The following is a 25,311-nucleotide window of genomic DNA, read 5'->3' on the forward strand; positions in this document are numbered from 1 at the left end:
AAAAAGAGAAAAGGTTATTATGGGAAAGAAAAAAGAAACATCTGCTGATTCAAGATCAGCTGATGTGACCAGAATAAAAATGATTCACTGTGAAAATACAAAGTATAAAGATAAAGTACAGAGTACAAAGGAAAATATACTTAAAGTAAGATAATAAAGTAAAATAATTAAGACTACAATACAAAGGATAATGTATAAAGTAAAAAGAATACAATACAAAGGATGATGTATAAAGTAAAAAGAATACAGAATAAAGTACAGAATAAAGTACAAGGTATAAAGTTCAGAGGAATGCACAATCAGGTTTATTCATTCTTTAATCAAAGCTAAACAAAACTTATTTATATTATTATTTGTTTAACTGAGATCAGCTGATGTCTGATAAAGGTCAAAGGCCAGACATGTTCCTGCACCATCCCTGTTGTGTTTCATGGCGCCCTCACCTGGTGGAGGAACAAATTTAACCCCACGGTCACATATACACAGACATATACAACTGTTATTTGATTTGCCCTCCTTTAGGTTTTCCATCTCAAAAGTGTTCGGGCAGACATATACACGCACACACACACACACAAACACGCACACACATACGCGCCATTCTTCCATGTTTGTTGGTTTGTAGTTTACTAATTTGTCATTCTCTTGTTGTTAAAAAAATATGTTTCTTTCAGGTGTATTCGTTATTGTTTCTCCTAAAACATTCACACAGCAACATAATAAAATGAAATCAAATAATATAAGATAAAAAACAACTAAAATAAGACAAACAAATAAATTAAATATAAGATTCAATTTTATTTTTTCTCGAGGAAATCATGTGTAAGAGATCGAAGATGCTACAGAATAATAACATGAAAAATGATAGAATACAAATATGAGCATTGAACAATAGAGTAAAAGGTATAAGGTCAAGAAAGCTCCAGATTCCATTCTCATGGTGAAGGTAGAGGACCAGCCTGCAGCCTGCGAGCAGCTCTGTGGTGACAACTTTATTTAGATATACGAGCAGGCTCCGCCCACTAAAGGACACGCCACAGGCCGCTAATCACAGAGTGTCACACGCACGCACGCACGCACACACACACACGCACGCACACACACACACTAACCTTTCATGTTTGGGTGTTGTTGGGCTCAAGCAGTTTGTTGCCTTACAGAACGTCATAATGTTTCCTCCATTTGCCTCTCCAAGTGAAAACATTAAATCTATAAAGTTTAAAGAAATGATGATCCGTCAGTTTGTCAACATTAAATCTAAAATAATACACCTTTCCTCACTGGGAAGCTAATGCCGGCATGCTAACAATATTTTGGAAGTTTAATGTTTACCATCTCAGTTAAGCATGTAGCAGTATTGGACACAATACCAAAAAATACACATATAAAGTAGATACATTACATTACATTACATGTCATTTAGCGGACGCTTTTATCCAAAGCGACGTACAATAAGTGCATCCAACCATAGGGTACAAACTCAGGAGAACAAGAAACAAGAAAGTGCAATTTCCTCAAATAAGCCAATTTACAATTTGCTATAGATGAGTGACGTTACAAGTACAATTTAAGTGCTATAATTTGTTAGTCTTTAGTCGAGGTAGAGTCTGAAGAGGTGTGTCTTTAGTTTGCGGCGGAAGATGTGAAGGCTCTCTGCGGTCCTGGTGTCTTCAGAGAGCTCGTTCCACTATTTCGGCGCAAGGACAGCAAAGAGTCGAGATCTAGTCGGGTGTTTTGCTCTCAGTGAGGGAGGGACGAGTAGTTTTGCGGATGCAGAGCGGAGAGTGCGGGTTGGGATGTAGGGTTTGCCCATGTCCTGGATGTAAGCTGGACCCGATCCATTCACACCATGGTACGTGAGCACCAATGTTTTGAACTGGATGCGGGCGGCCACCGGTAGCCAGTGAAGAGAGCGGAGGAGTGGAGTAGTGTGGGAGAATTTCGGAAGGTTGAAGACCAGTCGAGCTGCTGCATTCTGAATGAGCTGCAGAGGTCGAATGGCGGTGGCAGGGAGACCAGCCAGGAGGGAGTTGCAGTAGTCCAGGCAGGAGATGACAAGAGCCTGAATCAGTACCTGCGCTGCCTTCTGAGTGACAAGGGGACGTATTCTCCTGATGTTGTAGAGCGTGTATCTACAGGATCGCTTTGTCGCGGTGATGTTGGGAGTCAGGGAGAGTTGGCTGTCGAGTGTGACGCCGAGGTTCTTAGCGGTCAAAGTGGGCGTTAGTACGGAGTTTCCAAAGTTGACTGTCAGGTCCTGGGTAAGCGAATCTTTTTTCGGGAAAGAGAAGTAGTTCAGTCTTGTCGGGGTTGATTTTCAGATGGTGGGCGGACATCCACTGAGAGATGTCAGTTAGACAGGCAGAGATCTGTGCCGCCACCTGGGTGTCCGAGTGAGGGAAGGAGAGAATTAGTTGGGTGTCATCGGCATAGCTGTGGTAAGAGAAGCCATGCAAGCGAATGACAGCGCCAAGAGAGTTGGTGTAAAGCGAAAACAGGAGGGGACCCAGCACGGAACCCTGAGGAACTCCAGTAGTAAGAGGACAAGGTTCCGACACAGATCCTCGCCAGGTTACCCGGTAGGTGCGGCCGTCAAGGTAGGACGAGAGAAGGGAGAGAGCAGAGCCTGTGACACCAAGTTCCTGAAGGGAGGAAATAAGGATCTGGTGGTTGACCGTGTCAAATGCAGCAGAGAGGTCCAGAAGGATGAGGACAGAGGAGAGAGAGGCGGCTCTAGCAGTGTGGAGTTGCTCTTTGTTGTTACAGTGGAGATAAGAGGAGAGTTGATTAAAGATAGCACGTTCAAGGGTTTTGGACAAAAAGGGAAGAAGAGAAACCGGTCTGTAGTTGTTTTCTTCAGAAGGGTTGAGGGTGGGTTTCTTCAGGAGAGGGTTAACTCTTGGCTCCTTCAGAGAATTGGGAAAACAGCCAGATAACAGAGCGTTGTTGATGAGACAGGTGAGGAACGGAAGAAGGTCAGGTGCGATAGATTGTAGAAGATGTGATGGAATGGGGTCAAGAGGGCAGATGGTCGGACGGGCAGAGGTTACTAGGGTAAGAATTTGGTTAGGAGAGAGGGCGGTGAAAGAGGAAAGTGAGGGCGAAAGAGGTGAGGTCGGTGCGACGCGAGAAGTAGGAGGTGGGTTTGAGAAGGAGGAGCGTATGTCAGCTATTTTCTTGGTGAAGTAGTTGACAAAGTCTCCCAGAAGAAGGGTGGAGGGGGGAGGAGGGGTAGGGGGTTCGAGGAGATTGGAGAAGATCGAGAAGAGTTTTTTGGGGTTAGAGAATGAAGATTCGATTTTGGATTGGTAGAAAGAGCTTTTGGCAGCAGAGATAGAAGCAGAAAACGAGGAGAGGAGAGATTGAAATTTAAGCAGGTCGTCAGGTCGTTTATATTTACGCCATCTCCTTTCCGACGCTCGCATGGTGGCTCTCATGGCACGGACCGGTTGAGACAGCCACGGAGCCGGAGGGGATACTGCACACATACCAATTTTAATACATTTTTAAATGATTTAAATGAAAAAACTAAAAAAATCAGAAGCCATGTTTATTCCTTATGTATATACATATACGTATATAAGATGCTACTTTTAATGACTACTGACGCTTCAAAAGGATCATGATGTGCATCTTCTGTACTTAGTAGAGCCTCCTTTTGGGAAGTCATTGGTGTCATCCGCAAACTTCAGCAGCTTGACTGACTGGTGACTGGAGGTGCAGCTGTTGGTGTACAGTGAGAAGAGCAGAGGGGAAAGAACGCAGCCTTGGAGGGAACCGGTGCTGATGGTCCAAGAGGCTGAGACATGTTTCCCCAGCTTCAGACCTGTTGGCTCTGTAGGCGAAGTGAGGGATTTCAGGTGGGACAGGACTACCGGTAGCTGTTCAAAAGACTTCATGACTACGGGGGTCAGGGCGACGGGCCTGTAGTCATTAAGTCCTTGGATCCTTTTGGGGGAGGGGGATGACGTTGGAGGCCTTGAAGCAGGCTGGTACGTGGCATGTCTCCAGGGAGGTGTTGAAGATGTGAACACCGTTGGTAAATCCCTCATGGCCAATGGCCTCCGGTTCAGGAACATTCTTGGGTGTGTGTTCTGCAACCGTCTTCTTCAAATCAGATTTTCGATGGGGTTCAAGTTAGGCAACTGACGGCCATTCTAGAATCTCTTCTTCTGAAACCAGGCCATGGTCGACTTTGAGGTACGCTTGGGATCATTGTCCCTTTGGAACATCCAATGACGCCCGGCTTCAGTACCTTGACCTCTTCTCGCTGTGCCACGTCTCGGGAAATGCCGCTTAACAACACAGAGGAAACGTTTCACCCAGACCGTCTCAAGCTTTAATGAAGCTTCTCCACACGGAAAGGAAACAACAAACAAACAACAGAGCTGAATAAAGGTTGCTGACCTCAGCTAGGAGCCGTAGTCGGCCTGCTGGCTGTGGCTGCCCTCCAGCGAGCCGCAGTCTGTAATATAAATATATATTATACCATAATATGCATTGTTTTAAATAATGATGAAGACAAAAACATGTTACATGTACATGTTCAGATATTACAATTTAAAATTGAGGCTTTTACTTTGAAAAACAGCGGAAGATATTACTGTGTAATACGGAAATCGCGATGTGTACGCTGTTTTCATTTCTGCTCCCTGACTCTGCGCTAACCGCTACTGAGCTAGCAAGCAGCACTCGGATGTCTGCTCGCTCCTGTTTCATTATAACGTGTTTATTTTCTAACGTTAAATCTCTTCCGTCGTTTGGAGTTGAGCCGTTGAACCGTGTGTGTGACGTCATCTCGGTGGTCTGCCGGTGGAGACGGACTCCTCTCCCCGGTGCTCACCGGCTTATGAGCAGCTCAGCACGCGGACAGATGCCCCAAAAACACAAAGCGGGGAGTTGTAAGGAGGTAAAAGGTTACTTCTTTACATATTGTAGGATATTAGAAACAATTATACGACCCGGTTCATAAAATTAATAAAAATGCATATAGTGTACACCAGAATACAGCCATGATTCTGAAACTGTGTAATCAATAAAGTAATGACAATATTGTAAAACCACTGTAATTCTGAAACTGTAATAGAATAATACCAATGCAGTTATGATCGTATTTAATGTAATGTAATCAACTGGAATGCATGCATGTAATACTTGCACAACAACCGATATTGACTAAGGGTCATTCGAAATCCGAGTTACATTGAACTCACCAGAAGACCACTCCCATAGGTGTGGACACTAACTTTCACACCTTTAAGCATTGGTATAAATACCTGTAGGAACCATTGTTCTGGAGTTCGCTGGTGGAGGCGACAGACGGGCTCTAGGGAGGGTCAAAAGGACTGACCTGGGGCCTGTTGGTTGCTGAGACCAGCGGCTCCTCAGCTGAGATGTTCTTTTTACCACAACACCATCTCCTTTATTAAATACATTTGACTTAACCTTTTGATCTGCGATGACCTCTGTCCGTCCGGCGTTTTTCTTCATTTTTGAACACAACAATATATATATAATATATACATACACACACCACACATTGTAGAAATACTCATGGACAAGGGAAACTTATGAAGTACCATAACAAAGATGTGTGACGCTCCATCAATCTGATCTGATACCAGCTGAGAGGAGCAGAGGGTGGAGCTTCCTGTCCGGTGTCCCGGGACAAGCGAGGCGCCGTCACCATTGCGGTGCGCGTCAAGCCCGCCTCCAAGCACAGCGGGGTCACAGGTCAATGGCGCTGCACCTGCATTACTCCACGCTGTCACGTGACCACTGGAGGGTCACCTCTTCTTGTTCTGCTCTTTCAGATGTTTCGGCAGAGGCGGTGGGCGTCGCCGTCTCGGCGCCTCCAACGGACGGAGAGGCCAACACCGAGCTGATCCGCTTCCTGGCCGAAGTCCTGGACCTGAAGAAGAGCCACGTGTCTCTAAACAAGGTCTGCTCAAATAGAACACCACCTGCTCCTCCATCCTCACTCATACATGATAATGATGCTGCTCCTTCTGTGACCCGGCAGGGCTCCAGGTCCAGAGACAAAGTGATCCACGTGGACTCCCCTCTGAGTCCAGAGGAGGTTCTGAGGAGGCTCAGAGAGGCTGCAGGCTGACGGGAGGATGTGCTTAATCTCCAAAATATTTAAAATGCAAAATAAACAGTTGATCTCTTTGCCTTGTCTGGGGGCTATTTCACAAATCCAGGATAACAAACTTAGTGTGATCCACTTGTTGCGACTTAATCGGTTGCACATAGGGTGAGCAAAGTCAATCCAGGTGTACATAGCTGGGATAAGTGCGGGTCCACGGCTTTAAGTAGACCATGGTATGCATCACAGATGTACTGATGCAGAAATGAAGACGCGCGCAGCATATTTTTAACCAGCTGAGCAGCAACTGATTATGGAAGCGTTTGAGGAAGCATATGTGCAAAAACAGGAAAAACGGCAGCTGTAATTAAACAGAAAAAGCCTGGCAGACAATCGTGGGCTGACTGAATGCAGAAGAATTTAAAAATATGTACTTAAAGTTGTACTGTCTTATTTGCTTGTTTTACGTGCTGGTTTTACTGTAAAGTGTCTGAGTAGCCTACTACGTATACAAATACAACGTATTAGCCTACTTTGCCCTTAAAGTGAGCAGAGGGAATTAATGTTCCTCGGGAAATTTACCCTTAAAGCTCCAATTTCAAACCCGTATTCATAAGGAGAATGTTTTACAACCATATGCAAAAATCTCTAAACTAATTCTAAATATCTTTCTACATTTAATGTTCATACAGAACAAACATGACAAGAAAGATCCTAGCAACAGGTCAAGATAAAATAAACATTTTGCAGGCTGGTGTTTGCAAATGTGATTTAGTACTTTACAAGATGTCTGCTCACATATTTTATCTAAATTAATCTTGTGGAAATCCTTTGGTGTAACAGATTCTTCTGTGGCCAGGGACGGTAATAAAGATGTGTGCTAAGGACCAAACACCAGTCCACCAACCAGGGAGCAATACACTGAATCTCATTTCCACAGGTTTTTATGGATTGATAGATATATAGATATATATATATATAGATATATATATATCTGATACATTGAAGTTTATCCTTACAAGTTAACTGTACTCATCGCAAAGTCTTTTTGCTACTTCATATTACGCAGAGGGGAGCGCCTGGAGTCATCGAATAGCCTTTTATCAATTATCACATTTCTGCTCGATGTGAATGAGGAATTTGAGAATATAGTATAACACTGACAAGAGTATTAGGTTTTTTTTGGGTAAAACAGGGTTACTTATTTATTTGTATTAAATACACTGTATTCCATTTTGGTACTTCTTGGATGTAATGTGGACTTAGCAATGTGGTCTATGTATAATTTTTAAGTATGGGAGTTCAGTGCTGGGGGGGTTGAAGTCAGGATCACCTGTGAGGAGCTAACCGGATATTTGACCAATAATGAACGTCTATTTTCCAAACCAAATGTTTAACATCAGAAGAGGAAATTTAAAGAGCGGGGCTCAAATTAATGAATGCACCTTTTATCTTTCAGCGTTCGATTATATAAAATATAAAAGTCAGGAGGCTTTTTGTCCCAAGGGGTTTATTAGTAAGATATTTTACAGTCTAGACTCCTCGCGGCTGCTTGAAGTTCATGCCGACGGTGGGCTGGGTCACCTGCAGGTTAGACAGACCGCCGAAGTCCTGAGGAGCAGAAGGAGAACAGGTCTGAGAACATGGACACACTGTAGTAGGACCAATAGAAGCAAAGACCTGGGCTGAGATTCTACACCACACGTCATGGTAAAAACAGATTTAAGGAGGACCATCTGTCAGAGAGCATCAGGGTGAGATAGGAACCGACAATCCTTCACACACGGGAAAGGCTCTCAGTTGATCTTCCTGCTCTATCAATGGCCTGACGACGAGGACGCCATGACCACTTTCGACACAGGACGCTGGGAGAAACACGCTAACCTGAAGGCACCACGTTTTACCTTTACAAGCTTACCGTGGTATGTTAAAGCAGCTATTCAAATATATTCTTTTGAGATCAAATAACTTCACAGCTTATAAAAAAACTAACTCAAGAGTTTTCTGTTTAGTTGTTTCTTACTGTTACTACCCAGAGGTATTACTAGGTTTAGTAAATATAGTAATTTATAACTCACCAGCAGCTTCAGCATCTCCTTTGTGTCAGGATCAACTTCTATGAGCTCCTGGTCCAGAGCAGAAACCTGGGAGAGTGGGGGGACATGAAGACATAAAGACCTGGCCTGAGATTCTACACCACACGTCATGGTAAAAACAGATTTAAGGAGGACCATCTGTCAGAGAGCATCAGGGTGAGATAGGAACAGACAATCCTTCACACACGGGAAAGGCTCTCAGTTGATCTTCCTGCTCTATCAATGGCCTGACGACGAGGACGCCATGACCACTTTCGACACAGGACGCACGCATTCATTAATAGAGCATGGTCACCCTCACGTGGTGACAATCATTTATTGTCCAAATGAAAGCAGCTCTTAAATCTGCTGACGTGACGTTTAACCAACATCTTGGTAAATTCTGCTGATTCATTATCATAGTTCTTGAATCTGCATCTCGTTAGCTTTCCTTAAACCTGCCAGCAGGACGACAAGGCAGGTTCTCTTTAAACCTACAAAACTTAAATCATTAATATTCTCAGCTCCGAAAATGGCTTACCCATGATAAAAATTAATACCTCCATTTTGTATATCTGGGAGGTAGGAGTGGGGGGTATAGGGCACAGTGCGGGCAGAACAGGTTAAGAAAAAAAACGGAAAAAAAACAGGAAAACCCCAGTACGAGTTCCCAGTCTACACCAGTTCTAGTCAACTGGTGAAACAGTCCAAAAAGCCCTTTCAAAGTCCCTACGTTGCAATTGAACATGCATGTGGTGAGTTTACTGACCTCTGGAACGTAGTTGTCCCTCCTCTCTCGCTCCTCTTCCTGCAGTTTGATGGAGATTCCTCTGACTGGACCCCTCTGGATCCTCTTCATCAGATGCGTAACATACCTGCAGCCAGAACCACAGAGACATGAACACAGACTTCATGAAGAAGACTGCACATTTGAGGAAAAGCACTATAGATATAGGATGTGGAGCAGATGTTAGGAACTGACCCAGCGATCTTGTTGCGTAGCTTCTTGCTAGGGATGATGGCGATCTCCTCACACACCCTCTTGTTGGTGTGGAAGTCACTCCCTAGACGGGTGTAGTATTTCTCGATGATGACCCGGGCAGCCTTCTTCACCGTCTTGGTCCTGACTCGTCCCTGAGGAAAGGAGAATGTTATGTCATTAGTTTACGTTCTTAGAAACCATTTTGGTTGCCAATTTTAGCTGATGAGGACCATTTGTCCGAGAGCATCAGGGTGAGATAGGAACAAACAGTCCTTCACACACGGGAAAGGCTTTCAGTTGATCTTCCTGTTCTATCAATGGCCTGACGACGAGGACGCCATGACCACTTTCGACACAGGACTCAGCACTCATTCATGACATAATAAACCTGGAGCTTAACATTTTTACGAACCTGCTTATTTGAATTTTAGATCGGAGCAGATTCTATTTCACAGAAGTTTCGTTTGATACGGTCACCCTCAGCAGGGGCAAGCTGGGACACCTCAGGGGAGGTGCGATACTACCTGACCGGATGAGATGAACCGTCATGGCCCCCACACGCCTTCAAACACTTCCCCGATATGTTAATTAAACGGTCGGTCACCGGAATGTTTAAACCACCGACATACCAGTGAGATACTCTGTAAAGGTTGCTAGCTTACCGGGGGGTGGGGGTTAACACCGCGGATTTTCTAGGTAAGCTAATGGCGGGTGAGATATTTTAGCAGGCAAGTTATAAGAGCCGCCGTTTTAACAAACACAACATTAATATTCTGCTATTCCGCTATATTAAATATATAGAAATCGGAATGAGAAACGTTTAATTTAACTCCACCGCGCCACATCCCGAGCGGCAGCTTCGCTGCTACAATTCTGCTACATCAGAGGTGAATTTACGTCATCGAACGTCAATACTCCAATATTCAGGTTTGTTAACCTATCCGATGCCCAAAAACAAAATCCCCGAAGAACAAAGCTCCTCACAATTTGAGGATTATTTTAGATTAGCCAGGTAGGCATGTGAAAAATACCCACCATGTTGGATCGGCCTGGTAAAAGAGAACGAATAAATTTCCGGCGGAAGTTTAAATCCACAGGCGGAAGCTGAGAAAAGAAACGAGGCGCACGTGTAGCGCCCTCTGTTGGCCGGAAGACGAAACTATCAAACTAAGCAATTATCGACATCCCATATTTAATTCAATATTTACAATATATCTATATCTATACCATAAATATTGCTCCTGTGTTTTTTACACTTATCTTTTTATATTTTAATCTACTTTTTCTTTTAATATATTTATTAACTTGCTTGTCAATAAACTGTATTCCGATTTTATTATTGTAAATTGATTTGGATAAAAGCGTCAGCTAAATGACATGTAATGTCACGTAATTATTTAATTAAAACAAATGTATTTAATTATTTTATTAAATAGATATTAGAAATACTACATGCTAAGGTCCTCTTGGTAATCAGTAGAATAAATTAGAATAGAAAAAAGAAAAATTATTATAAGAAAATTATGCAATCCGTGACTGTTGTTGTACATTACATATCATATAATATTACTAGAGTATTTTTACTCTTTTAGAGTGAAAAGCAGGATTAAATTGTAGTTCTTCACGTAGTTTCCAGTTGAACATCATTTCCCATGAGCGCCAGCAGATTTATCAAGTGATACTCAGGTGACGTCACATGACAACATGGCTGCCGCTCTGTCCAGCGAACATTTTGACAATTTACAGCTCCTCCTGAAGGTATTGATCCCGAATATCGATCTTAAACAGATTCTTTGCGATCGTTTCAGCTGAAGCTCGATAAATTCTTCTAATGTATCTGTTTGGTTAATACTCATATAACCTCCTACAAATATTAATAAATAGCTCAAATTAGCCTGCTAGCATCACTTGGCTTTACATGTATTACTTTAAACAGTGTACTTGACATCGTATTTAATTATAGATTAACCTATTCTTAACATATACAAGTGTTTTTTATTATAAAAAGTTTGACTTTACTATTCCTGTTTTTTAATTTATTATGTCTTAATTTATTGTTATTACAGGCTGTAAAATATTAGCTGTTTTCTAAGAGTAGATGTACTTTTTACTAGATTAATCCAAACGCTTTCCTTACACATTCAGGTGACCAATACTCAATACTTTATTACTAATAAATGAAGTATTGTAGTTCCATCGGCATGTAGTTCCCTTTAAAGTGATTAACACATTACTCATAATACTACATATGTTATCATTATTACTCTACATCATGAGTACTTTTACTGTACTACGTAAGCACATTTTGATGGTTTGCTGATGCTTTGTACTTTGTACCAGAGTATTACACTGTGGTATTAGTACTTGCTCACTTAGTAGCAACCTGACTTGTCTTTGTCTCCCGAGGCTCCGTCTAAAGACGCAGTGAGAGACATCTGTGTTCAGAGTCACAGGGGGACGCACCGCCGGCTGGAGGAGACGACGGCGGAGACAATGAATGTTACCACTGCTCAGGCTGCTCAGGTAACACACGCACGCACACACACACACAAACAGACAGACAGACATAGAGACACACACACACTTGATTGAAGAAAGTTTTTAGAATTCTTGATGTTCTTAATAACCCAACAGTAATGTGTGTGTGTGTGTGTGTGTGTGTGTGCTCCCTCCAGCTCCTCCGCTCCCTCCACCTCCTCTCTCACCATGTTCTCTTCCACCATCTGGGTTCTGCAGAGCAGATCCTCCGTCTGTTCCCTGACTCCTTCCACTCCAGTCTGAAGAACCTCATCACCAAGATCCTGCTGGAGAACAGGTTCTCTCACGTTCCTCTGCCATCTTAATGTAGCGTGAAGCAGGAGCTCCTATTGGCTGCTCAAATGTGATATCACTGCAGGCTGTGACGAGGTCACTCGTGTCTCTGATGTTTTTCAGTCCGACGTGGAGGACGGAAGCTCTCCGAGATCAGAGTGAGTCATGATGCATGTTCTACATTCACCTCTAGTGTGTGTGTGTGTGTGTGTGTGTGTGTGTGTGTGTGTGTGTGTGTGTGTGTGTGTCGTAAGGCTTTACAACGGTGTGTGTGTCTGTGTGTGTGTGTAGTCTCTCTCCCACAGCTGAAGGAGTTGGACTGGAGAGTCGACATGGTGACCGGATCAGACTCAGTCGGTCGGTTGTCCGTCCCGACCTGTCTAGTCCAGATCAAGGTGAGTTCTGAACCTGAACCACCTGCGGAGGTCCTGTAACCTCCATGTTGTGAAGAGATCTGAGGAGGTCTCCGAGTTCTGAGGAGGTTTGCATGTTCTGAAAGAGGTCCGTGTCTTTCAGATGGAGGACCCATGTCCGTCGGCGGGCATCGAGCCGGTTTCCACGGTGATGGTGGAGCTGAGCCGGGAGTCAGTGGACACCATGCTGGACGGACTGGGACGCATCAGAGACCAGCTGTCTGTCGTCGCTGCCAAGTGATTGGTCCGTCCAGAAGATGACATCACAAAGCTGTGATGTCACTATGTGATTTCATCACTGATCCTTTTTTTTGTCATGTATTCAAGTTTTTATTAATTAGTTCGAATGTTTACAGAAATATGTCAATAACAAATTTACTAAAATAAAAACAGAACTTTTTTTTGTTTCTAAAACATTTTGTAGTTTTTTCAGATTAATAAATAATACTTCTGAATCGGATTATATATATATTCTTTTGTACATTTTTTTGTAATTGTTAGAATTAGTTCACTGGTGTGAAATCACTAGAGAGGACATTGTTATATTATTATAATAATTATAATAGTATTATTAAATGACACTTGCAAGAAGAACTCAAATTTGGGGGGGCTTGCTTTGGGCACAAACAGTCCTGACCCCAGGAGATGCATCCATCAGTTGACGTGACGTAGTTACCTCTGCTTACTGTCACATGACATTTTTAATATTTACAACAGTAACATAAATTAATGAATCTGTCCTTAGACGCCATTTGTAGTTTGAATCAAGAAACCGCTTCAAAGGATGGGCCACTGATGCATCATGGTCTGTCCTTTGTACGTAGCGAGACGATTGTCCATTAAGCTTTCCTTTAGTTTCATATTCAGATAACAAACCTGAACTCCTGCACTAGTCCTTTATCTACCAGCATTACCTACCTAATTAAGAAAGCTATACTAGTATGTCAATCAACCCTAAATCATTAGAAATACTGTTGAAGAATAGAAGAGGTAATACTGCTGCGACTGAACAGCTCACATGCTGTTCTTTGATTGTTCATTATTAAAAAAGTTCATCAGGGTTCAATCTTTAAACCCAATGACGTGAAAAGATATTAAATATAGTTATTAATATAAGTTTAACAGCTTTGGTTTCGAAGAAGAAAGGTTGATGTTTGAAAAATATAAAAACAGGATTCATCCTATTGTTATGGAAACACACAACACAAACACACACACACTTTATTCTTTATAAACTCTCTTAGCTTTATTATGACATTCATAATATAAAAACATTTATATCAGTTCACGCTGTAAAGTATTGATTGTTATTGAACAGTACTGTACTACTACCCCCTCCTGTGTGTGTGCGTCCTCAGGAGGGTGTAGGGAGGACTTTGATCCCGTCCATGTCCAACTCCACTAAATGAACACTGAAGTCTCCGAGACCCTGAAAGCAACAAGTCGACACCTCAGAGAATTGATTAGCACAAAATACCTGTGTGTGTGTGTTTATGCCTGTGTGTGTGTGTCTGTCTCTTTGTGACACATAAGACACACACACACACACACACACGTGTGTCTCTGCGTGTGGGTATGTCTCTGTGTCTGTGAGTGTGTGTCTCTTTGTGACACATAGCTTACCTGCGTCTCAGACAGCACCTGCATCACGGCCCCCCTCTGCCGGGGCTCTCGGGTCAGCAGGTAGATGAAGCCCCCCCCCCCGGCCCCGGCCAGGCTTTGACCCAGGACCAGCGGCCTCAGCGCCTCCATCATGATCCTCACTGAGGCCGGCTCGCAGCCCGGCGCCATCAGCTTCTTCTGCTGCCACGAGCGGTCCAGACAACCCCCCAGCCCGGAGAGGGAGCCTGGGGACATGGACATGGTGCCTTCTGGGAAGTGTAGGATCATCTAACAACTAAGCATCTTTCTTTAGCTTAAAATCAGCCCTTCATCTACAAAGGAGCGGGAGGCGGAGTCCGCCATATTTCAACAGCAATAAATATACATACATGTACACATATATATGTGTAAGCTCACCTTCTGAGCAGGCCCTCACACATTCCTCTGAGTTTGCCACCAGCTGCTGAACATTCTGGACCATCGAGGGGAGACGACTGTACCAACTACGAACCACATCCTGAAGACATCATCATCACCATCACCACCACCATCAACGCCACCATCAGCATCATCACCACCACCACCACCACCACCACACCTGCAGCAGGTTGCGAGCCAGCCTAGTCTTCCCAGTGTAGACCAGCAGGAGGCGGCGCTCCAGAGCAACCAGGAAGTCGTCTGGAGGTTTGAGTCGCTCTACTTCCACCTGCAGCGGCAGAGACGCTCTGGAACGAGCCACCTTGACTCCGCCGACCAGCCCTCCCACTTGATCCTGCCAGCCTCCACCTGGAGGAGTAGCGGGAGGTGAAGAAGAGCCCTCTGTGCTTCAGAGTGAACATGTGACCTCTGACCTACCTGTGGTGAGGATCTGCTCCAGGTACAGGACTCTGTGGATCAGGGAGTTGGTGTCGTAGGTCTGACCGGTGCACCTGTAGACTGCGGCCAACAGCGCCCCCGCCAGGATGCTGCTGGTACCTGCAGATTAACCTCTGACCATCAGAGTCCAACTGATATCTGTACTTTTATTGATGCAATTATTATAAATAATAATATGTAATATGGGAGTTAATATTATTATCTATAATATTAATTGTCATACTAGTTCTATCGTTATTCTACTATATTAATAATAAATGATAATAGTATTATTATCATTAATAATATTATCCTTATTATTACTATCTCAGTAACCCATGGTGACACTTAAATAAATGCTATTTATTTTATTTAATTTATACTAGCTTATCACCAAACCCACAATTTACAGACCTCTGAACAATAAGATAACAATATAATATTCTCCTTTTCAGCATTTTACTGATCAACGCATCATCTTGCAACTGAAGAGAACCTTGTTGGTTATCCATTAGTCGTTAGCAACGCAACTACGCAAGCAAAGCTGTTCTGTTTTCTCACCGAGTCCAGAGCCGGTAGGCAGCACCGACCAGCTGTGGAGCTCCACCCCTCCCCCCCACCGCCGCATCAGCTGTTCCCCTAGAGCATGCTGGGAGGACAGCGACACCAGACCGCTGCACACACACACCGCTTTCAGCAGGGCTCCTGTAATACACACACACACACACACTTTAACACAAAGAGACAAACACATAAACGTACAAAAACAAACACACACACAACCCTACCGGGTGCGTGAGGCTGAGAGTAGTCCTTCAGGTCATCCAGGACATTGCAGACCGTCTCTGTGGAAACACCGCTGTCCCTCCCTCCGATGTGGCTGACCAGCAGGAGGCGGGGCTCCCTGAGGCGACGGGCCCGGGCGCCAATAGGCCGCTGCCCATCGACCTTCACTGCCACGTTGGTCACGGAGCCACCGTGCTCGAAGGCGATGGGCGGCGTGTCGCTCCACCCGCCTGAAACACAAAGTCACTGTCAGATCCCCTGACGGGTGAAGAGCTGAGTCACATGTCTGTGAATATTAATACAATAGAAAGGTATTAATATTCTCGCATTGTTTTATTCACCTGCCAGGTCCAGTCGGGCCGGACACTCCACTTCCTGCCACTCACCAAGTGGCGGGACTTCCCCCTGGCCATTGGAGATGATGGTTTGCAATGACATCACAGCCTTTCTCAGGAGCACCTGCCCGGAGCCCTCGTAGTGCCGTGCCGCCCGAACCAGCAGGTCTGGTCTGATGCGGGGGGGTGTCACAGGTCAAACACAGTTCCTCATCAACCATGACAGCCACACAACAGATGAGAGACGCTCACCTGCTCAGCCAATGGTTTCTCTGTGTGGCCAGAGCCTCCACCCCTGCCTTCAGGTCACCTTTCTCCAACAGGGAGTAGGCGGAGCTCCAGGCCTCGTTAGCGGCCGGTCCGCTCCTCAGGCCGCCCCTCCCTCCCGCCATGCACACCAGCACGTCAGCGATGCAGGAGAGGCAGCGGGCGGCCAAGCCCAGCTCCTTACCGGACTCCGCCCCCTGCTTTGTGCTCCCTGCTGCAACTGAAACAAACAGGATGTTAAACAAATAAACAAAGTTTAAAACCGTTATTATTATTTCAAACGTGCTTCATCAATTTTATTATAGTTTTTTCTCTATAATAGTGACAATAACAAATAATAATATCCTTTTCCATTTAATTATATTTTAAAATTGCTATTCAAATAGCATTGTATTATTATTACTATCACCCTTATAATATCTTTATAATCATTATCAACATCATAATCGTTATTAATATAATTAATATAACTGTGACTTACTGCTGTCCAGTGTCTCCAGCAGCTTCCCCTGCTGGCCCCCCAGCACCGCGGCCCTGAAGCAAGGCAGCAAGCAGATGTCGGTGCGACTCCTCAGGCCGTCCGACACTCTCCTCCTCCCTGCCAGGAACAGTAACTCCTCCCTCCACTGTAGCTCCGCCTCCTGACAGGTGAGCAACATCACCTCCTTTAAGGAGAGCCTCCACGCCTCCCTCCATCTCTGCAGACAGCCGCCCCCCCCCAGTAGCCAGCCGACACCTTCCTCCACACCAACAGCACCTCCTCTTGGGTGGAGGACCGGGAACAGGCGAGCCGCCAGGAGGGAGCGCCGTTCTCCTCTCACCCACAACTCCTCCGACCTGAGGGGGAAGGAGAGGAGAAGAGGGACGGAAAGGTAGTGGGCGGGGAGGAAAGGATGGGAGGAGGGGTTGACAAATAGAAGGAGCGTTTTATTCACTGATGAATAAAACACTTGTTCAGACAAGAAGTGAGTTGTGGATCCTTTCTAGATCTTCCTACTGGATTCCTGTTCGGCTGAAGAAGAGACTCCATCCGTGGTTCAGGAAGGAGGCACCGCTGTCTTCAGAGGAGGCCTGAGGAGGAGGAGGACCATGTGTTAGAAAGCTTCGGAGTGATGCGTTCAGGGACCCTCTGGATAACTGTGTTTGGTACCTCTAGCACGTCCTGCGCTCCCGTCACCGTGTAGACGCTCAGCTTCAGCCCCCCCACCTCTATCCGGTGTCCCTGGATGATGATGTCATCGGCCAGCTGTAGCTGCCTGAGGCACTGTGATGTCATCAGCGGGAGACCCGACAGCAAACAGCCCGACGGAACCTCTAGAGGACCCTGGCAGAGAGGTCAGAGGTTACAGAGGTTGCGGCGTGGAGTCCTTAAAGCGGCGCTGACTGAACTCCTCCTGACCTGCAGGTGGCAGTGTTGCACCACTGCGCCTGTTGCCACGGCAATGTCTCCCTCCAGAACGCCATTGATGACCCGCCCCCCGTCACGCACGGCGCTCTCTCTCTGAAACGGGAACAAGCCGCGGTGAGGAGTGAGGACGTGACGGAACTTTAGTAAGGCGGAAACAGGTGTCACCTGGATGTGAGACAGGGTGTTTCTGTTCATCCAATCACAGCACAGTCGCTGCACATGATGCTTTCCGGACAAAGTCAGGTAGTCATAGCAACCGCCGGGGACGTAAGCTGTCATGAAGACGACCTCAGAGTTTAACAGCTCGTCCAATCAGGTGACAGCTCAATACCAACAATTATTATATTTAATATCTCAGACAGACAGACAGACAGACAGCACTTATTGTAAGTCGCTTTGGATAAAAGCGTCAGCTAAATGACATGTAATGTAATGTAATCTATAGTATAGAGACAGACAGGTATAGAGACAGACAGGTGCCAAGATAGACAGATGCAGAGACAGACCCAGGGTGCAGGTCTCTCCTCTCAGGAGCCTCCACAGCTCCGCCCTGCTCCGCCTCACAGACGCCCCTTCTGGTCCGACAGGTGAACTGCAGCCGGCTCTGTCCTCAGTCACAAACTGGTCCTGGGTCAGATCTGAGCAAAGACACTTCAGCAGGTCCAGGAACAGAGACACCTGAAGGAGAAGACGTCACCTGGAGTCATTATGATGACCAATATATAGTCAGCGATTCAGCAAGCAGAAACCAACGGGGTTCTGATCTTATATTGCATGCTTTTATAGCCTGTGTGGAAGTAACTCTTATGCAACTAATCACATAATTCTGTCTGCATCTTTCTTTTCATTTTTCAAGACCGAAATCTACATAATTTACAGCAACCTGAACAATTCCCCTGCCCTTTGCATCTCTCCATCTGCCCCCCTCATACTTACCCCTCAGCCCTTTTCTAAGTTCTCCCCTGTGTCCCCATTGGAGCTCTCTTCCTTCACTACAGGAATGAGCTCCACCTGCATCCTGGATCCTATCCCATCTACTCTCACCATAACCAGTCAAAACCTCTGCCTCAGCATCGACAACTCCACTCCGTCCCACACATCAGCAACCTCGGAGTCATGTTTGACAGCAACCTCTCCTTCGAACACCATGTCAAACAAATCACTAGAAGTGCCTTTTTCCACCTAAAAAACATAGCCCGTCTCCACCCATCACTCTCCACATCTGCTGCAGAAACTGAACTGATCTATGCCTTCATTGCCTCTAGAATAGATTACTGCACTAGCATTCTTCATGGCCCATAATCCAAGATCCTCCGCTCTTCTGACACCAACCTCCTATCCATCCCCCACACGACCAAGCACCGGACATGGGGTGACAGAGCCATTTCCATAAAAAAAGTTCCAGAGGAACGCTCTCCCCAAACTCACCCGAGACTGTACCGACCTCCACATTCAAAACACAAATCAAAACCCACCTCTTCAGAACTGCTTTGGATGTATGACTGTGTGTGTTCGCTAATTGTTTATTTTTATTTATTTAGCTTTTAGGATATTTTTAAATGTTTTATGTAATGTGACTTTGAGCATTTGGAAAAGCGCTATATAAATTAAATGTATTATTATTAAGGAGGGAATCACGATGAGAGAACATATTAAAAACACATACATGTTGTTTTATTCCAAACATTGAGGTTATTATTAAATGTGATTTTATGCGATGTTGGTACCTGTAGGGGCGGAGCTCCAGAGTCCAGACCCAGGTAGGTGCAGCCGTCCAGAGGGGGAGTCACGTGAGCCTGGAGTAACTTCTCTGAGATGGATCTGCTGAAGAAGACCGGACCTGAAACCTGGAGAACACACAGATAACATGCATTAGTATTCATCTGTACGAGTACTTTATAATACTTAGATTAACTAGTATTAGAAAGAGTGTGTTTGATTCGACTACACGGGACAGGGAGGACGCACCAAAGGAACTTTCCCATCATGCATCACGGCCTGTTGGATCTGCTCCCTTGTTCCCCTGTAGATAATGTCCCTGACCTGACCCTGGGACACAAAACAAGCGCACCCTCAGTCCAGGATTTGAGTACACAAAAACGCAGTTGAACAAGTACCAGTACAACGTGTGAACACACCTGTGGGTCTGACAGGTAGACGCCGTGATCGGCTGCGTAGGAGGCGTCGCCCGGCAACGCCAAAACACGAACTCCAGAGAAGCCGTTCCAGGACAAAGCTACGCATGGGACACAGGTAAAGCACTACTGCAGTAGTAGTAGTACTATATCAGATACTTCATTCTGAGCTGAGTACCAGAAAATTCTGGAGTACTAATGATTCGTGGACTAATGGATCTTTTAGTGATCAAATCAGAATCAGAAGCCATTTATTGCCACACATAGAGGAATTTGACTTGGTACATAGGTAAAATATAAGAATAAAATAAAAATATACAATCAAGAATTAACAATATAAACATAAGTACGTCAAACACGTATGTCCATATACTTCCATGGTGAGAGAAACCACTGCGCAATGTTCCAGGGATGAAGTATTTGGGTTAATCGGGGACTCTGACTTGGTAAAGAATCCTTTAGTGAACTATGCCTTGAATCCTCCGTATGTGGGTGCTGAAGCACTCACTGAAATCCGGAGGGATGTTGAGGATCATGTCGGTGCTGCAGACCCAAACCCCTGGAGGAGATCCAGGGCAGATGTTGGTACTGAGACGGTCCAGCAGCAGGTCCACGCAGCAGACCGGAGCCTGAACTCTGCAGTTCGGTTCCTCTGGAGCCGGCACCCAGCAAAACGCTCGGCTGCAGGAGCTCCAGGGGAAGTCCCGCCCCTGAGACGAGAGGAGACATGAAACATCTGCACGGCCTAAAGGAGAGAGACAACATCTGGAAAGACGCTGCTGGACTCACCGAGTGGAGGATGAGGACGTGAGCTTCATCCAGGACGTCAGCTGTCACCACCTGAGGACACAGCATCAGAACAAACCCAGTGTGTGCGTGTGTGCGTGTGTGTACTCACCGTGTGTCCTGCTCTGCTGCTCAGGTGTTCAGCGGCAACCAGCAGAGCGTTTAGCGTTGCCCCCCCGCTGCCCAGCGGCTCCTGGCGGTCCTGCACCGTCAAAACTAACGCACCCGCAGAGAGAGAGCCGCGCTGCTGCCGCAACTCCAGCTCTGATACACACATGCACACGTTCTAATGTTACAATCTCTTAGAATGGATCACAAGATGGAAATTTAAAATGTTTGGTTGCCACTGTCGTGCGAGCAAAACAAAGACTGGAGACTTTACTCAAAGCAATATGACAATTTGCAATAAGAGTATTCTGTCCTGCAGTTTAACATGCACGGACTTATTGCAAGCAGTTTAACAACAACATGAAAGAAGGCGCTTAAAACAAAGTGCGCTCGAATTATAGTCTCTAGGAGCATTTTTGGTTGGTTATTAAGTTGGAGGCGGCTCCTGCTTGGATTCCATTGGATTCACATTGGATTCACATTGCAAGATGTGTTTTGTGTACGAGTGCAGTTCCAAGTATGGACATGTCATTCTTAATATGGGGAACAGGTATTTCCTGTCAAACTGCATTTGAACCAGATAGTGCGATAGGGCCTTTAAGCAGCCTTCACCCATTATTACTATGCATTTATAGTTCAAGTATAATTTCATTCTAGCGTAAGCGTGCATGATTTTAATACTCAACACAACCAAAAACTATTCCAATAACATCAGAAACAATATTTGACATGTTCCTGTAAAATAAGTATATACAGTATATATTATTTGTATGATATTTATCCTGCATCATCAGCGTGTGTTTGTAAATAAAACAGTAGGATTGGCGCTCAGTTACAGAGAACAAAGATTTTTCCTCTCACAAACATAAATCTTATCTTCAGACACTACAAATAGGATATTTGCAGAATCGTAAAATAGAAATCATCCTGTCACTGTATGAACCATAGCGACACACTGAGGCTGGACTATAGCTGCAGGGAACTAAACCTCAAAGATCGCACGAGGAGCGAGATTATGATCCTCACCTCTCTGGAAGGAGTACACGCTGTCTTTGTGTTGGCAGGTGAGCACGACCACGGTCCACGGGAAGCCATCGCCGCCTTCAGACATCTTTCGAACGGTCGATTAGCAGTAACGTATTTTCCACCCCATTAACGGATCAATTCAGACAAACACAAGCCCAGTGGGGGGTGGGGAGTAGCTACTCGGACGTTAAACGCCGGAAATAAACCGGAGACTGGTCCTCCTCGACAGGTTCAACCGCTGTCTAATGTAGAAAAACTGTTCAGAGAAGTAGTCGCTTTATGACTCTCGCCCTTTGCTCACCCCGGTAGCTTAACTTTGATCACACGAGCTTCCGTTAGGTACGAGTGCTTCATTTAGTTAATTTGACGTGCCGCAGGGGCGGTGAGCTAGTGGAGAAAGGCTAGGGATGCTGCTAAGCTAGTGGGCTTTACGAAGGCGTTACATCTAGCGGAGAGTAGAAGTTATTTATTCATATTGATTAATACACCTGTAAGCCATTATTTCACTAATGATCAGGTGTAAGTTTTTATTGTGAAGGAGGGGACGGAAGGAGAAAAAAAGATGTTCACGTGTTTTTGTGAGTGAGAATAAAGTGGCACTGTGGTGTATGCCGGAACTATATGCGCACTATAAACCCTCGGCAACACACCCAACGGTGAGAGATCCCCAGAACACACACGAGGTCCAATAGATTTCTGCACCAAGACATCGCGGAGCTTGTCTTGAAACAATATGTAAAACGTGTGTGTGTGCGCACACGCACACACACACAAAAAATAAGAATAGAAAACTATTCTATTCTAAAAAACGTTTATTGAACTATACAAAATAAAATTTATATACAGATGTACATTAAAACAAATCTAAGGAGGTGGACGCATTCATTCTTAGTCTTCATTCATCCTCGTCTTCGTCAGCAGGAAGCGGCCGGGACCTTAAAAAAAACAACAACAACAAAAAAAACATGAGACACTGAAACATCAATTAATCTTTAGTGGAACTTTACACAAATAAATCAGATTCTACGATTAAACATTTAGGGGAAAAAAAAGACATAATGGAAAAGGTTTATTGAATAAAAGATACAGTACATACACTTTTATGTGAACGATCTTAAAACGTTTAATCAGCAGTTAACTTTAAAAATATAAAAGTTGAATTGAGAATTTCTCCCTTCAACAATAACTTGTGTTTTAGATTATGTGATTTGTACTAATTTAAATGTATTACTTGGATACCATCTGGTTTAAATACTAAATGAATTAAGGAGAAGCTGCGTGCTGGCCTTACTTCCTGCTGGTCATCCCGCTGCCCCCGGCCTCCTCCTCGTCCTCCACCTCCTGAGGCCTCTGGTTCTCTTTCTCGGGCTTCCTTGGTGGGCCGCCGAAGAAGTCCCCGATTCCCTTCTGCCAGGTGGGGGTGGGCCGGGGGCACACCGGGTTACCGCCTGCATATTTACCTTTAGCTGTGAATTCAACAACAACAACATGAGGCAGAGCTCCATCTCCACATCAGGGGGTGTGACACACACACCGACTCACCAGGAGTGGACGGATGGCTGCTGGAGGCAGAGGAGGCGGAATTGGCTGAGCTGGAGCCCAGAGACTTCCGGGGTGCAGCTGCAGCAATAGCTGTGAATACAGATCACAACATGGGACTAGCACCGGAACCAGAACAGGACGTAGAGACAGAACGGTGTGTGTGTGTGTGACGTCACAAAGCTTCAGGACACCGGTGCGTCTGTAGGTCATAATAAACTGACGCCAAGTCGTACCGGATGAGTTCTTTATAGTTCGGTTTCAATCACTCGGGTGCCAACCGTTGGGTGACGTGTGGCCAGAATCTACCGGAAGACGCAGTCGGTTGGAACGAAACTATGCGAGGGAGAGTTCTATCGAGTCATTCTTTAAAAGCGATTTGCAGCAAAGTCCACACAAAGTTGCGGCTGTTAGCGGAGAGCGCGCCGGTGACTTGGAGGCCGTGTTGGGTCGAGTGACCCGAACGGATGCCTCCGGTTGTGGGTGTCTTCTGAAACAAGAAGGCAGCTCCGCGTTGGCGGGAGGCTGTTGGGAGAAACGGCCCCAGAGTTACGATAATCTTCTAAATCAAATAACAACTCGGTGGGGACCGTTTACGTCACCCGGGTTTTGTCCGCTTTGTTCGGATCATGTGAGCGCGCTCCCAGCCCGCCAGACTACCCGCTAAAACTTACAAACCCGAACCGGCTAATTTAGGCCAAAAGCGTCGTAAAACGCGACGTTCGTTACTGTACCTTTTCTGTATGACGCAGGGACACTGTCGGCTTTCGTCCTCACCATGTTGGAAGTGACCTGTGACGTCCAGATATGTTTCTGCGCTACCTGCCTGAGTGGAACGAGCGTCCTCCCGCCTCGCTTTAAAAAGAACAGCGGATGGGGCGGGAGAATTCTTCTTCTGTGCCTGGTATTCTGGCAGACCAGTCACGGTGATGACGCAGTGCTGACCCCTGGGAAGGCTTTGTGTTACTACCGCTTTTAGCATTTGTCTATACCAGGGATTCCCAGAGTGGGGTGCGCGAGAGGAAACATGTAATGGTGGTCTAATGGAATAATAATTCATATTCAATACAATTTTTAAAAATCAAAATGGGTTTTACACAAAATAGAGACATGGCTTGTAAAACGACCCTTTGTAAGATTACGATTTAAAATTAAAAGTGTACAATTTAATAAATAAATACACCTCCTTTTACGTACACACTAGCTAACGTTAGCCTAGTTTGTGCAGATAACGTCAGCTAACAGCTAACTTTTGGCTTGGCTGACTTGTGACTGGCAGGTGGACATCTGAAGCTATCAGTCGTGAGAGAGGAGAGGGACAGAGAGAGACGGAGGAATCCGAGGCGATAGAAACGGAGAGTTAATACTCACGTCTCTCGCTAACGTTACCTACCTAAGTCTCTCTCTCTCTCTCTCTCTGCGCTGCGTGTGAAGTCCTCACATGCAATCCTCCCTTTTAATTCAAACTGTTTCTGAGACAATGCATGTTGCCACTATTTGTTCTTTACGTAATTTCATATTCCCCTACCTCTAATGATCAGTTGTGATGTGTAACTTTACATTTTTTATTTTTAATAATTTAGCCGCTATGTATGGTTAATGGTAAATGGGATATGATGCAATCTGAGCCTGTGCGTTTATTGAAACTTTGCTGCAGTGTTTCAGGGTATTTATGTACTATTTTCTTTGTCCTGATTCAGAATTACAATGATACAATGTTGAAGTTGCCCCTTTGTTTGGTCTGTGTTGACACTGTGACATTTAACAGCGGACTAAACATTGTAAACAAACACCTGTTAGCAAACTGTCATTGGTCCAATTTTAATGTAGCTATAAATAGACGTTTTCTTTTCAAGTGTGGGGGATTGGGGGGGCATGAACCCAATCGGGATGTAGAAGGGGGTGCGTGGCCTAAAAAGTTTGGAAAACGCTGGTCTAAACTACTGTAAATACTACTATATTGTACTTAAATATGACCCATTGTTCTTATAATACATACTAAAGGCTGGCGCATGCTTCTGCGTCGTTGCGTCAACGCACTCGTTTCAATTCATGGTTCTAAAAGTCTTGCGTGTGTTGCAGAGCAATTCACCGC

The 25,311-nt window shown here is 45.1% G+C and overlaps 5 protein-coding genes and 3 non-coding genes across 9 annotated transcripts; 2 read left to right on the forward strand and 6 right to left on the reverse strand.

Moving 5' to 3' along the window:
* The first annotated feature begins 4,589 nt into the window (after window positions 1-4,589).
* On the forward strand, window positions 4,590-6,171 carry cxh15orf40 (chromosome X C15orf40 homolog). The gene is made up of 4 exons (XM_040162702.2): window positions 4,590-4,909; window positions 5,625-5,733; window positions 5,814-5,941; window positions 6,023-6,171. Exons 1-4 carry the CDS (start codon window positions 4,625-4,627, stop codon window positions 6,110-6,112), a joined length of 612 nt encoding a protein of 203 aa, XP_040018636.1. The 5' UTR covers window positions 4,590-4,624; the 3' UTR covers window positions 6,113-6,171.
* A 1,410-nt stretch (window positions 6,172-7,581) lies between these two features.
* Window positions 7,582-10,280, reverse strand: LOC120809104 (small ribosomal subunit protein eS17). Its single transcript, XM_040162703.2, has 5 exons — window positions 10,181-10,280; window positions 9,146-9,297; window positions 8,933-9,038; window positions 8,167-8,232; window positions 7,582-7,699 (listed from the first exon to the last, which is right to left on the reverse strand). The coding sequence occupies exons 1-5, from the start codon at window positions 10,181-10,183 to the stop codon at window positions 7,622-7,624; spliced, it is 405 nt and encodes a 134-aa protein (XP_040018637.1). The 5' UTR covers window positions 10,184-10,280; the 3' UTR covers window positions 7,582-7,621.
* Window positions 7,826-7,951, reverse strand: LOC120809905 (small nucleolar RNA SNORA71). The gene has a single exon (XR_005710154.1). It is a non-coding gene; the product is annotated as a small nucleolar RNA SNORA71 (small nucleolar RNA).
* On the reverse strand, window positions 8,324-8,449 carry LOC120809903 (small nucleolar RNA SNORA71). Its single transcript, XR_005710152.2, has one exon. It is a non-coding gene; the product is annotated as a small nucleolar RNA SNORA71 (small nucleolar RNA).
* On the reverse strand, window positions 9,380-9,505 carry LOC120809904 (small nucleolar RNA SNORA71). The gene has a single exon (XR_005710153.2). It is a non-coding gene; the product is annotated as a small nucleolar RNA SNORA71 (small nucleolar RNA).
* Window positions 10,281-10,746: 466 nt separating the features above from the next.
* On the forward strand, window positions 10,747-12,829 carry commd9 (COMM domain containing 9). The gene is made up of 6 exons (XM_040162707.2): window positions 10,747-10,903; window positions 11,552-11,668; window positions 11,821-11,960; window positions 12,080-12,114; window positions 12,248-12,351; window positions 12,473-12,829. The coding sequence occupies exons 1-6, from the start codon at window positions 10,850-10,852 to the stop codon at window positions 12,608-12,610; spliced, it is 588 nt and encodes a 195-aa protein (XP_040018641.1). The 5' UTR covers window positions 10,747-10,849; the 3' UTR covers window positions 12,611-12,829.
* Window positions 12,830-13,589: 760 nt separating this feature from the next.
* On the reverse strand, window positions 13,590-22,024 carry fcsk (fucose kinase). 2 transcript variants are annotated; one of them, XM_040162705.2, is made up of 22 exons: window positions 21,678-22,024; window positions 20,656-20,807; window positions 20,547-20,597; window positions 20,266-20,467; window positions 19,761-19,858; window positions 19,591-19,671; window positions 19,350-19,469; window positions 18,129-18,300; window positions 17,788-17,894; window positions 17,614-17,715; window positions 17,365-17,538; window positions 17,212-17,285; window positions 16,696-17,051; window positions 16,200-16,434; window positions 15,954-16,120; window positions 15,615-15,842; window positions 15,388-15,531; window positions 14,827-14,946; window positions 14,570-14,757; window positions 14,389-14,488; window positions 13,993-14,216; window positions 13,590-13,798 (listed from the first exon to the last, which is right to left on the reverse strand). In XM_040162705.2, exons 1-22 carry the CDS (start codon window positions 21,760-21,762, stop codon window positions 13,724-13,726), a joined length of 3,255 nt encoding a protein of 1,084 aa, XP_040018639.2. In that variant the 5' UTR covers window positions 21,763-22,024; the 3' UTR covers window positions 13,590-13,723. The 2 variants fall into 2 exon arrangements, with proteins under 2 accessions (XP_040018639.2, XP_040018638.2); XM_040162704.2 differs by having other exon boundaries at window positions 17,614-17,894.
* Window positions 22,025-22,471: 447 nt separating this feature from the next.
* On the reverse strand, window positions 22,472-24,646 carry pclaf (PCNA clamp associated factor). Its single transcript, XM_040162708.2, has 4 exons — window positions 23,951-24,646; window positions 23,220-23,309; window positions 22,969-23,143; window positions 22,472-22,612 (listed from the first exon to the last, which is right to left on the reverse strand). Exons 1-4 carry the CDS (start codon window positions 23,994-23,996, stop codon window positions 22,573-22,575), a joined length of 351 nt encoding a protein of 116 aa, XP_040018642.1. The 5' UTR covers window positions 23,997-24,646; the 3' UTR covers window positions 22,472-22,572.
* Between the last annotated feature and the right edge of the window lie 665 nt (window positions 24,647-25,311).

The sequence above is a fragment of the Gasterosteus aculeatus genome, chromosome X (genome assembly GCF_964276395.1).
Source record: "Gasterosteus aculeatus chromosome X, fGasAcu3.hap1.1, whole genome shotgun sequence".
NCBI classification, from domain to species: domain Eukaryota; kingdom Metazoa; phylum Chordata; class Actinopteri; order Perciformes; family Gasterosteidae; genus Gasterosteus; species Gasterosteus aculeatus.

Coding starts and splice junctions, on each gene's coding strand:
- cxh15orf40 (XM_040162702.2), top strand. CDS start 4,625: ATGTGTACGCTGTTTTCATTTCTGCTCCCTGACTCTGCGCTAACCGCT. Junction 5,734..5,813: donor CAAGCACAGCGGGGTCACAG/GTCAATGGCGCT, acceptor CTGCTCTTTCAG/ATGTTTCGGCAGAGGCGGTG. Junction 5,942..6,022: donor GCCACGTGTCTCTAAACAAG/GTCTGCTCAAAT, acceptor GTGACCCGGCAG/GGCTCCAGGTCCAGAGACAA.
- LOC120809104 (XM_040162703.2), bottom strand. Junction 9,039..9,145: donor CTACGCAACAAGATCGCTGG/GTCAGTTCCTAA, acceptor TTCTGGCTGCAG/GTATGTTACGCATCTGATGA. Junction 8,233..8,932: donor GGGACAACTACGTTCCAGAG/GTCAGTAAACTC, acceptor CCACTCTCCCAG/GTTTCTGCTCTGGACCAGGA.
- commd9 (XM_040162707.2), top strand. CDS start 10,850: ATGGCTGCCGCTCTGTCCAGCGAACATTTTGACAATTTACAGCTCCTC. Junction 11,669..11,820: donor CCACTGCTCAGGCTGCTCAG/GTAACACACGCA, acceptor TGCTCCCTCCAG/CTCCTCCGCTCCCTCCACCT. Junction 11,961..12,079: donor AAGATCCTGCTGGAGAACAG/GTTCTCTCACGT, acceptor GATGTTTTTCAG/TCCGACGTGGAGGACGGAAG.
- fcsk (XM_040162704.2), bottom strand. CDS start 21,762: ATGTCTGAAGGCGGCGATGGCTTCCCGTGGACCGTGGTCGTGCTCACC. Junction 17,539..17,613: donor TGCAACACTGCCACCTGCAG/GTCAGGAGGAGT, acceptor CCTCTCTGCCAG/GGTCCTCTAGAGGTTCCGTC. Junction 17,286..17,364: donor GAGCGCAGGACGTGCTAGAG/GTACCAAACACA, acceptor CCTCCTCCTCAG/GCCTCCTCTGAAGACAGCGG.
- pclaf (XM_040162708.2), bottom strand. CDS start 23,996: ATGGTGAGGACGAAAGCCGACAGTGTCCCTGCGTCATACAGAAAAG. Junction 23,310..23,950: donor CCCTGCGTCATACAGAAAAG/GTACAGTAACGA, acceptor CTGTATTCACAG/CTATTGCTGCAGCTGCACCC. Junction 22,613..22,968: donor AGCGGGATGACCAGCAGGAA/GTAAGGCCAGCA, acceptor GTTTTTTTTAAG/GTCCCGGCCGCTTCCTGCTG.